We start from the raw sequence: 14,255 nt of genomic DNA on the forward strand, positions 1-14,255 counted from the left end.
CCGGTCTCCGCTCCTCTCTGAGGCCTGTCATTACAGACTACCACAAAAAATATACCCAGGTGCAGCCACTGCACTGCAGTGAGTAACACCCAGACTCTCTCAGGTGGCTCTTCGAAAGACTCAAAGAACGGTTGGGCTCCCTTGTGTACCTTCTACTTGTGTGCATATTCGAGATTGACCTGCCAGTTTGGTATGCTCAGGAATATTCTGGCTCCCTGCGTACGACGCAGTGAAAATATTCGATGAACGAAATTTTGTCCGATCAAGCCTTCTCGCCTGCCTCGTACTGATCGAGTTCTACCCGTCGTTATCAGCGGGAATCGAGCCCTTCCTGAAACTCCTGAATCAGATTGAACCTCCCAAGTTGGTTTCTTATAATCACCACTTCACTAGGCAAATCGAACACACAGACCTTCCAGCCGGGGTCGCACGCATCCACGTTTAGCATACTCTTCCCTTATCCTTGAACACATGAAATGGATCAATGGTGCAACAACACGACTTGATTATAGGGAGCAACAAGGGATCTCATGAATCTTCTAGCGTGGCGATGTTCGGCTGCCTCGCGGATGACCATCATCGTCTTGCGATGGATCTGATCGAACCGACATCAGCCTCATGTTGATTCGATCATATTTTCGTCGGTGAGTAGTGCATTACAGTCTATTTGCCGACACTTCCATCTTGACTCTGAACATTCAGCGGCAACGGAGTTCGTTGACAAGATCACAGGCTTGTTAGTCTCCTTGACGAATAGTCGACAGGAATGGATACATAGACTCAGGGTATGAAGCTGCCGACCTTAGATTGGGCTCCTACCAGAAACACTCTGTGCTCATTGATGCGAGCGCATACTTGAGCATGTTGTTAACCATTTGGGAACTCGAGGCAATAGTTACTCATTAACTGTTGATGGAATTCACAGAGTCCATCTATCATCATACTCGTACTGCTATAGAATATAAGAAGTAAGCTCCTGCCCTTCTGTACTTGCCAAAGTATGAAACTGCTTTGGAGAAACACAACACGTGCCTCGAATGAAATGACCAAGCTATGAGCCAGGAAGTGGTGGCAACTCATCTATTGGTTAAGGCAATTAATGAGGAAAGGTTGATGGATAAAGTCATCAGTTTCTTATCGCTCTGAGGCTGACGCGCCTCCTGTATCGCCGAGCTGACCGATAACTGGGAAAAGTGAAACTTGTTTCCATCGTCAAATCGTCTCATACGCCAGAATCATACTCATCATCCTCCATCCATATCTTCGTCCTCCCCCTCTTCGCGCTTTGGCGTGAGATAGTTCTTCCCGTAAGTGGCCCACAAGAACCAATCAATGTCATGATAGGTTGAGAATGATAAACCATTGAGGCTGATAGTGCTTGCTGGGAGAACCTTCTCCGAAGGGATACGGAAGTATTTACCGCTACGATGCCATTCATGCGAGTAGCCGTCATCTCCGTGATCAGTTAATCCATACAAGTCAACATAAACACATCCGAATGAATCACATACCCGAGTCATATTGAATATGATGCTCATATCGATGTCATACAATCGCCCGGCCAGTGGATGATGTGAAGCGATGCAAACCCGCCAGATGTTGTGCTTGAATAGGAAATAGCCGAGGCCGCGGAGACGTTCTGCAAACTCATTTCTTTGTACGCACGGCGATGCGCCAGGTGGCAAGAAATAGGCAATATCTGAGTCTGCAGTCCAGGGGATGTGCGTACCGTTCCGAACAGCTCCCAGGGCGGTGCCGTGGGTTAGCATAGGCTGGCATCCGAACTCCTCCATGGCACGATAGACATCGATGGTGAGCATGTCAAGGACTGCTGACCCGCACACAGGCTTCAATACTCTTGGGTCGAGGAGAGTGCTACGAGTAGCACCTGCGCATTCCAACCGGTTGTGGTTAGGATGTATCGGTAGACAATGTTTCCAGTGTGAGGCGGAGCTAATTTGCGGGTCGACCTCGTCCAAGCGTGGCCCTTCACAGACCTCGCGTGCCCGCTCATATACCCTTAGAGGCTCCACAGGAGCGTCTGCTAGAGCCCTCTGGAAAAAGTCACCATTGCGATAATAGGACATATTCAACTCGCCACCTGTTCTCGGGCACTCGATAATTTTGAGATCTGCTGCTCCAATATTTACGACCTGTTCATGCGTCATAGACGGAGTTGTTCCAAGTCGATGAGAGTGAGATTGGTCAAGACTGACTCTCGAACGATGATCTTTGGCTCGTAGGGAGCTCATTAGATAGACGGGTACGATAGAGATGAGAATCAACGGGAATATCCAAAGTAGTCGGCGGCGGCGGTGGTACTCAGGTGCGACTTTGAGCTCGTCGACCCGGCCATTCCTGCTGGATGGCATGCGAATCGCATACGCGTAATGATTCGGAGGTGACAGCGGAGACTTCTCACATGAGGGAGACGCTTCTTTCATGAGGAAAAGAAATAAGTGAAGACACTGCATTTGTTTAGCATGAGAAGTGAATCCGCGGTCAAAACCGCGCCAGTTACATCACCTGCCATCTATCTGGTTGCATCCTGGTGTAGCGCACCGTTTGTGCGAGTGGAATGCGACCAATAACGAAGCTTCAGAAGAAGTGCTTCTCCTTTTTCATGTCCCTCTCCTCTTAGCTCCGTAGAAATCGTTGTGGGCTATTGCTCGATGGAAGTGATTCTGCTAGCGAGCAAGAATTACTGCACACCGCGTCCAAGCACACGTGAATATCGTAGTTACGGCACGCATCGTCCGAGTAATGTGACCCCTATCCTCGCAGATATCGGAAATGGGAAGGGAAAGCTCATCATGTTCGATGTGTGTTGCTCTACGAGCCTGGCTCCTCCAAGCCGAAGATTGCTCCTGGGGCCATATTACAGATTGAGCCGACAATATGCTCATGTGCTCAATATGCGACTAGAGTTCACGCAGTTTGTGCTCCATTCATGCATGTTTGCTGAAGCGCGCAAATAGCACTTTGCTGTAATGTGAGACTCGGACGGTCACTTCGGCTCTTCTTCTTTTCACACGTGATTGGCATATCAGTCGCTCGCGCATTCATTGCGTTCTGCAAAGAAGGCTAATGAGTCCCTCTAATTCCTACTCTAGGAATTCATCCCCCGATTCACAAATTGCCACTCTGAGAGTGGAGCGCGCGAGAGATGCCACTGGACTCCAGTGGCTGGAGTTCAATCAGCGTCAAGGCGCAACGTATATGGTAGTCATCATGTCATAGTTTGTAGTATTGACTCGTGTCTCTACACTATCTGTGTTGGCAGGTAATCTATGCTGTAGGTAAGCAGTAGTTGAGCATTATGTCTCTTTAGCTGAGTCACTCTATGTGCACCATTGTGACCTTAGCGTTCCCACTCATCTATGTAGGTGAGTAACTTAGAATGGTTATCCTTGCACTCTCGAAGTTATTTGTGCCGTCTATCCATTGGGCCTCTTTCAGTAGTTGCTCACTTACCTTAGGACGGCAAGAAACTAGAGAAACTAAGGATGGAGCGTTTCACTAAGGGCTATGATTACTTAACTCCCTCAGACTCACCCTCAAGGTTAGAAACCCAAAGACCTGATGTTGGTTTTCTAATATAGATGGGCAGCGTAACGTTTTTCTACGGTTTACCTTACGGCCTGCGTAACGTGAGCACTTCATGGTTACGGAAAGGCCTTATGACTTTGTGTCTAATGCTGAACTGTTTCTTTAAGAAACTTTCTTAGAATTGGGGCTGAAAGATTTGCTGTAATGCACTTCACGATAGCTCAAATAGTTGTTAAGGTCATTTCCTGTGGCTCGAATTCAACCGAACCGCTGAGAGAGTAACATTTGGATTGGCATTTACCACTCGTCTCCTCTGCAAATTCGGTCCGTCTTATTCCCAGGCTGGCCCGGAACTGCCAAGTCGGCCTCATGAAATATGTAGATTTAGGCAACTTGAATTATCAATCCTCATTTTGTCCTCTGCATCTCCGTAAGACCCATTACGGCGCCACAAATTTACGGTACGGAGCTTGAATCGTAACCGTAAAAGTGACCCGTAACGTAATTCTGCCCATCTATATTTTCTAAGAACTATGAGTAAGGGAGTCTGTTCGTTCCACTAACGCCCGTTCCTCGGGACGTACTTAAGATTTCGGTAAGGCCCGACTGATGAAGCTAGCTCCGATCTTGACTCGCGGAATTTCTGAACTCACATCATTACACTCGGCTGGCGTGCCTCAATCCCCGTGAGTACGATCCCCGGAGAGTGAGGTTTTACTCAATGCTCAACTCGTTCGACACGGTCAAAGAAAGCACAGGATTGCGCGCGCTCTAATATTACGATCATTCATGCTTCTCCACAGCTAATGACGGTTTTATCGTCGTCACCTCTAACTCAGATGTTTCACCGACCCTTTCCCCTCCCAGACTTGTTGTTCAACAGACATAACTAACATCATGTTGGTGTGTCCATCCCGCAACACACATGTTAGTACCATGTGTGTTACGGGATGGACCACGCTCTCCGCTGAGCTCGTCCAACTCGCTCCCCACCATTGAGCAACTAAGCATGATCTGACTTTGAATCTATTTTTCTCGACTTGTCTTTTTTTTACCAAATTTTGGTTTTTGTATAAATTCACGAACAACTTTTCAAGCTTCCAGTAAGTTTTCAAGAACTTGCTCAGTTCTTACTTGACATCTTGCTTAATCTCATGCTAAAGGTTCGTCTTCTTACTTTGGAGGCTGAGGGATCAGTGAAACATACTTGGAATTTTCTAAGTTTGTTAGGTTAGGTTTATGTCATAAACTTTATGATTTCAAGATTCGCCAACCTTGAGAAGTTAGTGAAAGAGGACCTTCATGTAGCGTAATCCAACTTATATTCGATGACATGGAGCCTACGGTACCATGTTTCGGCTGTTGCACTGGATAGGCTATTCCTGTCATCCTGAGCGTTGTATGAACCGAGTGCGCCGGAGGGCGTCAAAGATTACATTTCGTCCGCGATACTTTGCTCGTCGCCTAATGGCGAGAAAGAGTGGCGGAGGTTCCCCATGCTTCGGTTCAACACGTTTTATACAACGAATGGATTATCAAAGTTGCCAGCATGACATTCTTGTATACTACGTTCTTATATCCATAACACGGCTTGCGTAAGTTCCTCGACCGTCGTAGAATCACGTTGTCACCAGCCTCTGCAAGCTTGCCTGTAGTTGATGACAGCTGGAGGCCCTGAGGTTGAAGAGGTCCTCGTCGAATTACCACGTGCTTGATCACTGCAAAAGTTGATAGTCGACTATCATATGAAATTCATCCGGGCGACTCTCCACTCGTGCATTGCTGTTGGATGGAATCGCACCATTCTGGAAGTGCCGTATGTCAGTGGTTCAGTCTAGTCTAAGATGAGCGCCCCTCCAAGTGGTTCATCGGCTTCGGCTGAGCTACAGCGACTGCACCGTGGTATCGAAGTCAAAACTCGGAAGCTGGAATTAGAGCGTCGACGCTTGAGTGATTCACTTCATCATCAACTCGTCTCATGGAAGACCTACCTTCAGGAAAGCTCATCGAAGACTTTTCTCAAGCCCGAGCGGAGTTGGAGACTAAGATCCTGCCTTCCAAAAAGCAAAAGTCCGAACAGGATATGTGAGCAGTTGACACTTGCCCGTTTGTGATATGCATATATAAGTTACCGCGAGAAGGCAATGACGAGCGACATGGCACCGGGAACTGCTGGATTCGACATGTGAGAGGCGAACAGAGCCACAGTAATCGATTCATCCACCTCAGCCACGTGAAAGAAGTGCTTCAGAGCTGTTCGCCTGGGGCTATGAGATCCCTGGAGACCAGGTAACTGTTACATTGAATAGCATTGTCAAGTTGAAGGGACCGAGTGTCTCCAGAATAACCAAGGCTTCTGGTATTCTGAATACAATGAACGATAGAATCCGCGAGATGAGAACGAATATCGATACTCTGCGAATGGAGAAAGTGCAAGTCTACGATGCCTTGAAAAACAATCTTGACCAGGCAAGAACATTTCTACTCTTCCGCAATACGGGAAGTCTCGTATGCCCGTGCAGGTGAAAAGCACTACAGCTGCACTCGGGGATCTCACTTCTGAATTCGAGTTGGACAGAAAAGAAGCAGTTGGCTGCCAACAGAAACTGTCCGAGTTAAAGGCCGCTGATGACTCAGAGAAGCGAGCTTTTAGAAAGCAGATCGGAGGTGCTCCTTGGGCCATTGCCGGTTGAGTATGTCAGACTTGTGACGTAGAGATCTCCCTAACGTGATAAATAGCATTGATGATCATGATTCAATGCGTGTGCATGTATGAACCTGTGGCAGATATGAAGAAGCAGATAACAGAAATTCATCGTGAAGGGCAGGAGTGGGAGGTGCAGACCAACCGCGAGAGTATCAAACAGAGGCTTAGCGCTCGGCGAAGCCCTCGAGGTACCCCAGGACCGGCCTGCTTCCACCAACTGATGATCCCTAGGTCGTCATCGTGATGGTAAACCATTCTTACCGTCATCGGCGAGAGAAGGGATCCTGGTAAGACCGATGATACGACCAAGGGTTCCTGCAGTTCCTCGCTCCAGGCGGAATACACGAATGCTGTGGAAGAGGAGACTTTCTCAGAGATGAATACTATGAAAAGTGAGAGAAGTCAATGACCATTAGCCACAATGTGCATCTGGATTCAGGAATATTAAAGCTAGCATTGTTGAACTCGATCCAAAGAAGACATATTAGACAACATAACAGGAACAGCGAAGTGTTCGAGCAGGTAGGTTTAGGATATGCTACACATTGCAACAAGTCGAGCGAACACATGTTCTGGCTACAATGAGTATTTGGTCAACTCTCACATAACTTGTTGTACTCATACGTGATATTTGAGGCCAGCGTACGTACGTCAACCAGTCTTGTGGGCGGGCATTTAGGCTTTCCGTACTATCCAGCAATCCACGGGTGTCACAGAGGCCGGAGATATCGTGAAAATCTTCGTCAAGGCCGAACAAGAGAATTACGGGTGAACACGAGGGAATGAGTTGAACCCGCTGAGTCACCTGGTCAGGTTGGGGACTTATTCGAATGTGCTGTCGAGAGACATCGAGGATTGGAAAAAGGAGAACAGAAGACTCAAGAAGGCTCTGGCCATGCACCATGCCAGAGTTGCTGGCGATGCTGAGAAAAGACAAAAGGTATGCTATAAGTCGTCTGGAGAGGGAGGAATACCATCTCGCGAGGAGATTTCACATTTGCGAGGAAAAAGCGAGAAGTTATGAGATAACCAGGCGATTTAGTAGAAGAAGTAGGACCATCATGATGTTGTTCCAAAGGCACTTGTACAACTCGAGAGGGACATCGAGGAGAAAAAGAAAGGCGCCGAAAGCAACCTTGAGGTTTTGGATGAGATCAAAACTTTGCTCGAAGACGCTCTGTCTACGACGAAGGAGATGGCGCAAGTTCTTCACAAGGAGGTATGGAGTTACTCGCCAGACTGACAATCCTTGATTTCAGCGACGAGGCCGCGGTGACCCTTCGCAAATTGAAGAACATCAGGAACCCCGATCACCGAGGAAGACCGAAATCCAAGGCTATCAAGCAGAGATCCCAGGTGAGTATTGCAAACATCACTTTTGAGTCGCTCTTGAGTTCCGTCTCAGGTGACAGCGAAGTATTGCTGAAATACCTCGACTACATTGAGCGATCCTTGAGCAGATGGGCAGACGCTGTGCCTAGCGTGAGAATGCCCCCTGGAGAACGGCCATTCGGCTATATGATGACCGTAAGGGACGGCAAGTGAATGTTGCGAGTTTATGTTTTAGATGCAAATGTCGGCGTTGTCTCCGCCTGCATCACCTAGCTTCAACATGTGAGACGTACACAGGATAGGATCGTCGTGTCTGAATAACCGCTGTGTAGACCGCGAGATGGAACACCACTTGTTCCTACTGGAGACCTTCCTGTAGCTCGCCTCACTCAATCAGCGGCGCAGGCAGCAGCCGCGGCACACCGACGCAAGTCTGGAAGTGAGATTAAATGGCCACTCTGGTATTCCGTCCACCATCGGCAATAGAGTGATGAGTGCGCGACGATTAGTAACCTCCGACATACTTCAGCATGAGTTGATCGCAGGATGGTAGGTAACTCAACGGATGATGACGATTCTGTAGGTACGATACGATCGGATTGCTCGTCTAGTGATGAAGAACACTTCGCCAAGCTCGATCGACCATGCACCTTGACGGAGTTGAAGATGATCGCGAAGGCTTCCATTGAGAAGAGACGTGAGTGAACAGCTCGATACGTTCTCCAGCGTCTAGCATTGATAGTAGCTGCTAGTCTCAACGTGTGGAGCTAGATACTTGTGTTTTGTGTTCTACGACTCTCTTGCATTTACGTTGGAGTTGGTTTTTTTGTTGCAGGTCTTCGGAGAAAAGCAAAGAGAGTAACCCTCGCGCCACCAAGGGTTTCTGTTGACTCCGCCACGCGTCGCTCCCTCGGGTAGACTATCGCGAGTTTGGTCATGCATACCGCATTTCGTCTAACATGGCATGCGGTCCATTTCAGCTACGATGAATTCGTTGCTCCAATTGCATCTACTGATATGAATTCGCTGGAAGAGGTGAGTTTTATATTCATTGTCATCAAAGGTTTGCCGATGCACTATTTGAGTCGTGAATTCTGTCCTCACTAAATCAGGGCGCACCGGCGAAAAAGCTCCGACCTTTCTTCACCAAGAAGGAACGTGAGCTGCTGATCGCTTACAGAGTCACGTGAGAGTTATGCATTCCTTAGGTGAAGGAATCACCCCCAAGAACATTGAGAAGATCTTTAAGTCGAAGTGGGCAGCATTGGATGTCCAGTATTTGGAGTGATGCCGTTGCGAAATAGGTATAAGTTGGATCGAGCTCAGCTCGCTGACAAACTGCATGCGATAAGGATTAGTTTGCATGATTTATATCGCCTGAGGCAGGTGAGGGCTTTCGTGTGGAAGCTGCTGTGCTCTGGTTTTGCCGCTCAGAAATTCGACAGGCATGACGTGGAAGGATCTGGGAGGATCAGAGTTAGTCAGTTGAAGAATCTCCTAGCGGATCTCGGGGAGAAGGTCACAGCAAAGAAGATAGAGAAGGCGTGTGCTGAACTCGATAAGCGCAAACTGGGCAAGGTGGAGTTCTACAACTTCGTAGGGTGCCTTCTATTCGTGCTCTCGGGGACTCCAACATTTTCAGGCACGCTGGTTTGCATTGCCAATGGAGGATGATGACAATGAAAGTAGTAGTAGCAGCAGCGATAGCAGCCATGGCGACTGAACTCATGGTGTTCATGAGCTGTGGATTCTAAACTCGGCTTGCATCGCGTTATAAACCGGATACATGGAACACCTGTGTGTGTGTGTGAGTTTAAAGTCCAACACCTATGCAGTCCAGCACACATGGAACACCTATGACTGAACCTTAGCACGCTTGTATGTGTTTATTTAGTAGAAGTTCTGTTGCTAACAAGGGAACAAGGAGTTCCACGCTGATCGAGTTCGCACGACAGCCACTTCGGCTATGCGCAAAGGGGTGGGAATGCGTGGAATCTGGGATCCAAGTTCTCAGTTTAGTCGCCCACTGTTGGAAGATTCTCCTTCCATGACTATTATTCATGACATAAGTTCTATCTTATGATTTTCAGGTTGCGTTCAGACTTTTCAGAACCGACTTGTTCAGGAGTATTACACATGTAGACCCGACACTAGCGTGTGATTGTGTTACTAACTCCTTTTCGCGCGTCGTTCAAGTGTCCGACGTGTTAGGTCTTCAGCTCTGAAGCCTCGTCGAGCTGAAGAAACATGGTGATTGTCATGTTTCTTCAGATAATGAGTTCGGATAGAAGATCAACTAGTGAAATATCCGTGGCTGTCCTGAGGCATCTCCGATGAGCACAAGTCACAACAATCATACTTCCATCAACTGAGTTGGAGCACCATCAGTTCTCAAAAATGTTTAGTTTGAGGCCGTATCAATGCTCCCTTGCGGACTACTGGTATTCATCGAGCCCGGTAGTTCTTTCTAGCTTAACTCGCAATATGATGCATATTCAACTCCGTCGTTGCTCTTCGAGTTTGACGAATGAACAGGCAAGAACGACAATGATACACACAAGTTTAATACGAGTTTTCCTCGAATATGCAAGGTTGACACGAATTCAATGCATTCAGATAATGCGGACTTCAAGTCCGGGACTTGTGTTACTTTCAAGTTCGACCTGATCAAATAGATCACTTATTAAAATGACGGTATTATCTCCTGAAATGACAATATACGGGCAAGTTTGACGGTATAGTTCTTACCTTTATTTGCGCTACCCATGATCTGAGGGTGGAAGAGACGTGATACTTATGTGATGCCAACATCCCAGTTCGATTTAAACTGTTTCAACATAAATGTGCCGCCACGTGGAGAAAATCAAATCACCTATCGTGACAGAACCGATTGTTCAGACTCATAAGCCAATGCAAGAAAGAAAAAACGTGACAATATTTTGACGTGAATAGAGTAAAAAACCACTTTGGATCAATGTTTTACGCGGCTCCAAGTGGTGAGGCGCACTCAGCCCTCCGATTCTCCGCCAGAAAACGCCAGATTAGAGAATCTCGTGTCGGCTGAGGGCGAATCTAGGAGAAGCTCATCCAGGACTTGACTACGAATAGTCCGACACAGGATGCTGCCTCGGGAAAATTGGACTTGACAAATTGACATCAGAAAGTTCAAGTTCGCCTGAATACAAGGTGCGACCAGAATCTTAGAAGTTCAGAATGGCGCCGTAAACACCCATCCCCATCACAACAAGTCCGACCACCATGAGCAATACGAAGAAAAATGACTTCCATTTGGGAATGGACGAACCAAGGTTCATCTGGATTTTGATGTAGCACGCGATGGGGAAGAATACAGACAACTGAGTCACACAGAAAGCACCGATCAGACCGACTAAAATATCGACCTTGGGAACAACTATTGCAATAAATCCTTCAAAGATGACGAGACATGTCCGACCAACTGAACAGCCAATCCTATAGTTGAAGGTGGACCATCGCCTCCTTTCACCAACGGTAGAACAGACAGCGTCTACCTGCTTTGCCGTCGGTGTGAAAAGAACGAGGAAATGCGACAATACCACCAAAAGCACGACAAGATTGATGAGCCACCCGAAGACGTTCAAAGGCTGCCCTGACGGAGATATTGCGCCTACGATGGTATCCGCCTTTGATAGGGCCTGGCCGTAGGCTGCATAGCCGAGCTCCATCACGACCAGGTAAACTAGAGTGGAGAAACCCAACGCAGCGACTAAAGATTTCGGGAAGTCATTGGGTTTGCTCATGTTGTAGCAGACGGTTGGAGTCGTTGCACTGATACCGTAGGCGAAGAAGTATGTGGCAAAAACCGATAGATAATCGACAACACCACGAGGCCCGACTTCGAGGTCATGCGCGGTACCATCTACGACGAGCTTGTTGGCTGATGCAGCGATTATGACAACTACCATGGCTGTGGCCGACAGGACACCAGCAGCCGCGATGATACCAACGTCCTTAACCTCTCTTATCCACGAAAGGGGTATGCCCACCAGGACCCAGAGAGCTATCCAGACACGTCTATCGAAGACGCGAGCCATTGCTTCACATGTCGAGGCCAATAGGAGAAACATCACGGAGCACACGGCAACGAGGGTTACATGCAGCACGAACCCGAAGTAGATCGCGGCACCGGTGCCAAAGGTGATTCCGCCAGCCTCCTCATAGCATTTGGCCGTTTCGTTACCATCACGTACGGCGAGGCGTAGAGTTCGCCAAAGGAGGAGGTTGTTGTGGAATACGATTGTTGTCGCGAGTGTGAGGCCTATTACGCTGCCAAGCCAGCCAGAGCTAGTGGCTGTGCCTGGAAGCGTCAGAATTCCTACGCCAATCGCAGTCATAGTGAGAGTACAAGCCCCGGCAAACCACCCAAGACCGGAGGGCTTGACTGAGATACCATCATCGGGAATCGAGTTGATAGGGAGCATACACCAACACGAAAAACCTGCAATTAGCAGATAGAATGCGTCATGTCGACTACCTCCAGATTGTAATGCCGACATTCCAGACACCAACGTCAATTCGGGTAGCAACTGAGCGACAGTTCACGCGTTGTAAGTTGTGACGCGTGAATCGGCTTAGTTGTGCGGACCACTAGGGCGGGCGAGACGGGGAATCTTTATTAGTTGATTGGCCAATGAATTCAACTAGGCGTACGTCTCAAATCACATACAATGGAAGTTCGGGTGAGTGCATTGGTGGCTTTTGAAATCTCGAAACGCTGCCCATGAGGAACTTGGAGGTTGGGATTGATAAGAATGAAAATCAATTGAAAATGACCAGCACGGAGCTACGACTTTCTGAAATATAAGACCAACGCTTTGCAAGAATCACATTAGGCTTGGGGCTTCGGCCATCCACTAATCGCCAATTACCGGTTGTAGTTCCCCGGCAATAAGGGGACTCAGAATAGGCATCCCCAACGATGAAAATGAGTTTAGCCAATCATGAATGCGGTCCGCAAGTCCCTGTTGAGATGAGGCATGGCAGGTTAACAGATGTGATGATACAGATTGACCGCCTCATCGCCGACGCGAACTGAATATACCACCACTTCACACAACGGTAATGCGGCCACACGAGAAATAAAATTGGCTACGATGATGATATTTGCGTCTGAGATTTCACCATAGTCAGGAAAGAGGTATAGATCTGTTCATGAAATTTATTCCCAGAGAGAATCTCGATACCGATATGAGTTGCATAGAAATGTCCCTTGATCGCAGTGATAGCCCAAGTCATAGAAGCAACGGCATAGCACGATAAGACATCATTATGTGTAGATTACCCGACCGCAGTAGCCCACTGGAGAGCTCAGCAGCTTGAAAATCACACTTCTCCAACATTGGTGAGCATCAGTTAAAGTGTCGGAATATCTTGTCCTCACTGGTCAATTACATTGACCAAGGAGAGAGTCTATCATCAAAGCTCATCAGTCATTTCACCTCAGCTCTCATAATCCAGTGGGTCATCGAATCGCTGAAACAGCCAACGCCGAGGCGAAGACACAGCAACCTCAATCTCAAAAACTACTCCATCATCGGAGATACTCAGAATAAGATGTAACAATCAGCGCAGCGAGAGCTATAGATAGCAATCACTTCAGCCTCCTGAATACCTTCGTATCGGCAACTCTTAGCACTACCTAGAACATTGAATGGTACCGGTAGCAACTCTAGAGAGCCTCACACGATTGAAGACGAGTCAGACGTAGGACAAAAGTAGATAGAAGAGGTTGTCCTCACTATTTATCGGAGGGAAGTCAAGCTGTATCATCACTCTCGATCGTAGCATTTTCCCTCAGTGTGGTGCATGGTTCCTTTTTCTACACGAGTTCTTTTCAGAACAGGTCTGTGTAAGAAGGTATAGTCATCAAAGGGAGCAGATTATGAGTATCAGACAGTACGAACACCTAGGGTGGTTTATCATCATCATAATCAGATGACACGCATGAATATGGAATCAATCATCATACACTAAACCAATTTATGAGTGGTTTGACGAAGTCCACACACGAGCTTGTGAGAAATCGATCACGCGATCGATGGGCGAGCGCAGGGCTTCTTATCGATCGCGCTATGGCTGGCATCAATTGAAGTGATTACAACTTCCAGTGTAACGTGGACGACTTTATGCAGACTGGCTGTCCCTCCTGAGATGCACTGTATGTGTGCAAGACTCTCTCAATACAGCCGTCCAGCGTTGAGGGTACTCGACGTTCCGCTATTCGGCTTATTGGAACACGATATTCCTTCGAATATTCACAATGTTTAGATGTTGCTATGATGAAAGAATATCATTTGGCTTAATCTTTTCTGTCTACCGTCATTGGCGGGGCATGGAGACTACTTGATGACGAGACTGAGCAACTTGAAATCGTTACATTGACTTAAATTGAAATTGAATCAGTCGCATTGAAAGTTGTGATTATCTGATGCGAAAAATGAGATAATTCAACTTGATAATCAACGCGGAAGTATCCAATACTCATGCAACTCTCATACAACATGCAGAAGTAATTTGAGATAACATTATAGCAAGCAACTGAAATTTGCTAAGGATTGTAAATTGCTGAACCGCCAATCAATACAACGACGCTGATATGCTCGCTCAAGTTCAGCCAAGAATAGGGTGG

At 47.4% G+C, this 14,255-nt stretch overlaps 3 protein-coding genes across 3 annotated transcripts; 1 reads left to right on the forward strand and 2 right to left on the reverse strand.

Annotated features, from left to right (window-relative positions):
• Positions 1 to 1,665: 1,665 nt before the first annotated feature.
• On the reverse strand, positions 1,666 to 1,875 carry Pmar_PMAR016859 (hypothetical protein; the record flags this gene model as incomplete). Its single annotated transcript, XM_002765862.1, has 1 exon — positions 1,666 to 1,875. A coding segment is annotated over one exon (210 nt), but the record flags the coding sequence as incomplete, so codon positions are not given.
• A 4,047-nt stretch (positions 1,876 to 5,922) lies between these two features.
• On the forward strand, positions 5,923 to 9,262 carry Pmar_PMAR016860 (conserved hypothetical protein; the record flags this gene model as incomplete). Its single annotated transcript, XM_002765863.1, has 20 exons — positions 5,923 to 6,071; positions 6,128 to 6,216; positions 6,337 to 6,444; positions 6,488 to 6,543; positions 6,591 to 6,648; positions 6,696 to 6,778; positions 6,936 to 7,024; positions 7,070 to 7,196; positions 7,335 to 7,475; positions 7,516 to 7,612; positions 7,662 to 7,738; positions 7,824 to 7,870; positions 7,921 to 8,027; positions 8,172 to 8,285; positions 8,424 to 8,502; positions 8,569 to 8,623; positions 8,701 to 8,746; positions 8,797 to 8,842; positions 8,893 to 8,974; positions 9,023 to 9,262. The coding sequence occupies 20 exons, from the start codon at positions 5,923 to 5,925 to the stop codon at positions 9,260 to 9,262; spliced, it is 1,890 nt and encodes a 629-aa protein (XP_002765909.1).
• Positions 9,263 to 10,448: 1,186 nt separating this feature from the next.
• Pmar_PMAR016861 (amino acid transporter, putative) lies at positions 10,449 to 12,063 on the reverse strand. Its single transcript, XM_002765864.1, has one exon. The coding sequence runs from the start codon at positions 12,046 to 12,048 to the stop codon at positions 10,789 to 10,791; it is 1,260 nt and encodes a 419-aa protein (XP_002765910.1). The 5' UTR covers positions 12,049 to 12,063; the 3' UTR covers positions 10,449 to 10,788.
• Positions 12,064 to 14,255: the final 2,192 nt, after the last annotated feature.

Source organism: Perkinsus marinus, assembly GCF_000006405.1.
Source record: "Perkinsus marinus ATCC 50983 genomic scaffold scf_1104296974312, whole genome shotgun sequence".
Taxonomy (NCBI): Eukaryota; Perkinsozoa; order Perkinsida; family Perkinsidae; genus Perkinsus; species Perkinsus marinus.

Bases quoted from the DNA above. Each gene is read 5' to 3' on its own strand.
- Pmar_PMAR016861 (XM_002765864.1), bottom strand. From the start codon at position 12,048: ATGCTCCCTATCAACTCGATTCCCGATGATGGTATCTCAGTCAAGCCC.